This window comes from Herpailurus yagouaroundi, unplaced genomic scaffold, assembly GCF_014898765.1.
Source record: "Herpailurus yagouaroundi ecotype Mexico unplaced genomic scaffold, PumYag 67633, whole genome shotgun sequence".
Taxonomy (NCBI): domain Eukaryota; kingdom Metazoa; phylum Chordata; class Mammalia; order Carnivora; family Felidae; genus Herpailurus; species Herpailurus yagouaroundi.
Genome location: NW_024420434.1, coordinates 1 through 561, shown reverse-complemented (window position 1 = coordinate 561; position 561 = coordinate 1). Strand labels below are relative to the sequence as shown.

Sequence of the window (561 nt, the reverse complement as noted above, 5' to 3'; positions counted from 1 at the left end):
ATCACACCCACCACTGACTGAGCCAGTCAGTGGAAAGGCGCCCCTAGCCTTTCATTGGAAATACTTTGATCTGTATTGTAGGATTTGCAAAATGTACAGCTGAAAAGGTAGGTTGGCGTATGCAAATTGTTCCAAACATGTGTTAAAAAGTTTTCTGAGCTAGCCACATTCCAAGTGCCCAGGAACCAGAGAGAGCTCAGGCTACCATTTTGGAGAGCCCAGGTATGGACCCTTCGGGTGTGCTCGAGCCCTTCCCCCCTGCACACCTACCTATGAGTAAAACTACAAGAAGAAAATGGAAACCGTACATGACAGTGACTCCCAGCTGCCACCACTATCGCTAATGTGTCACCTGTGCAATTGTTTAGCCCCTGGGCTTGCACAAACACAGGCTGAGCCTGACACAGCTCCCGCAGTGAGGGGTAAGCACTGAGAGCCTGTCCACCTCCTTCCCTTGACACCCCACTCCTGGGCAGGGATCTGCGTGGCTGACCCCTATGAGGTCACGGTGATGCAAGACTTCTTCATCGACCTGCGGCTACCCTACTCTGTCGTGCGCAA

The 561-nt window shown here is 52.0% G+C and overlaps 1 protein-coding gene across 1 annotated transcript in view; it reads left to right on the top strand.

Annotated features, from left to right (window-relative positions):
* Positions 1–553, top strand: part of LOC121025381 (complement C3-like) — a gene marked incomplete at its 3' end in the record, with an annotated part of 5,813 nt that extends 5,260 nt beyond the window's left edge. Inside the window, exon 5 of the mRNA XM_040467925.1 lies at positions 477–553. Within this exon, the coding sequence (XP_040323859.1) occupies positions 477–553 (77 nt within the window). The remainder of the gene's footprint in view (positions 1–476) is intronic.
* Between the last annotated feature and the right edge of the window lie 8 nt (positions 554–561).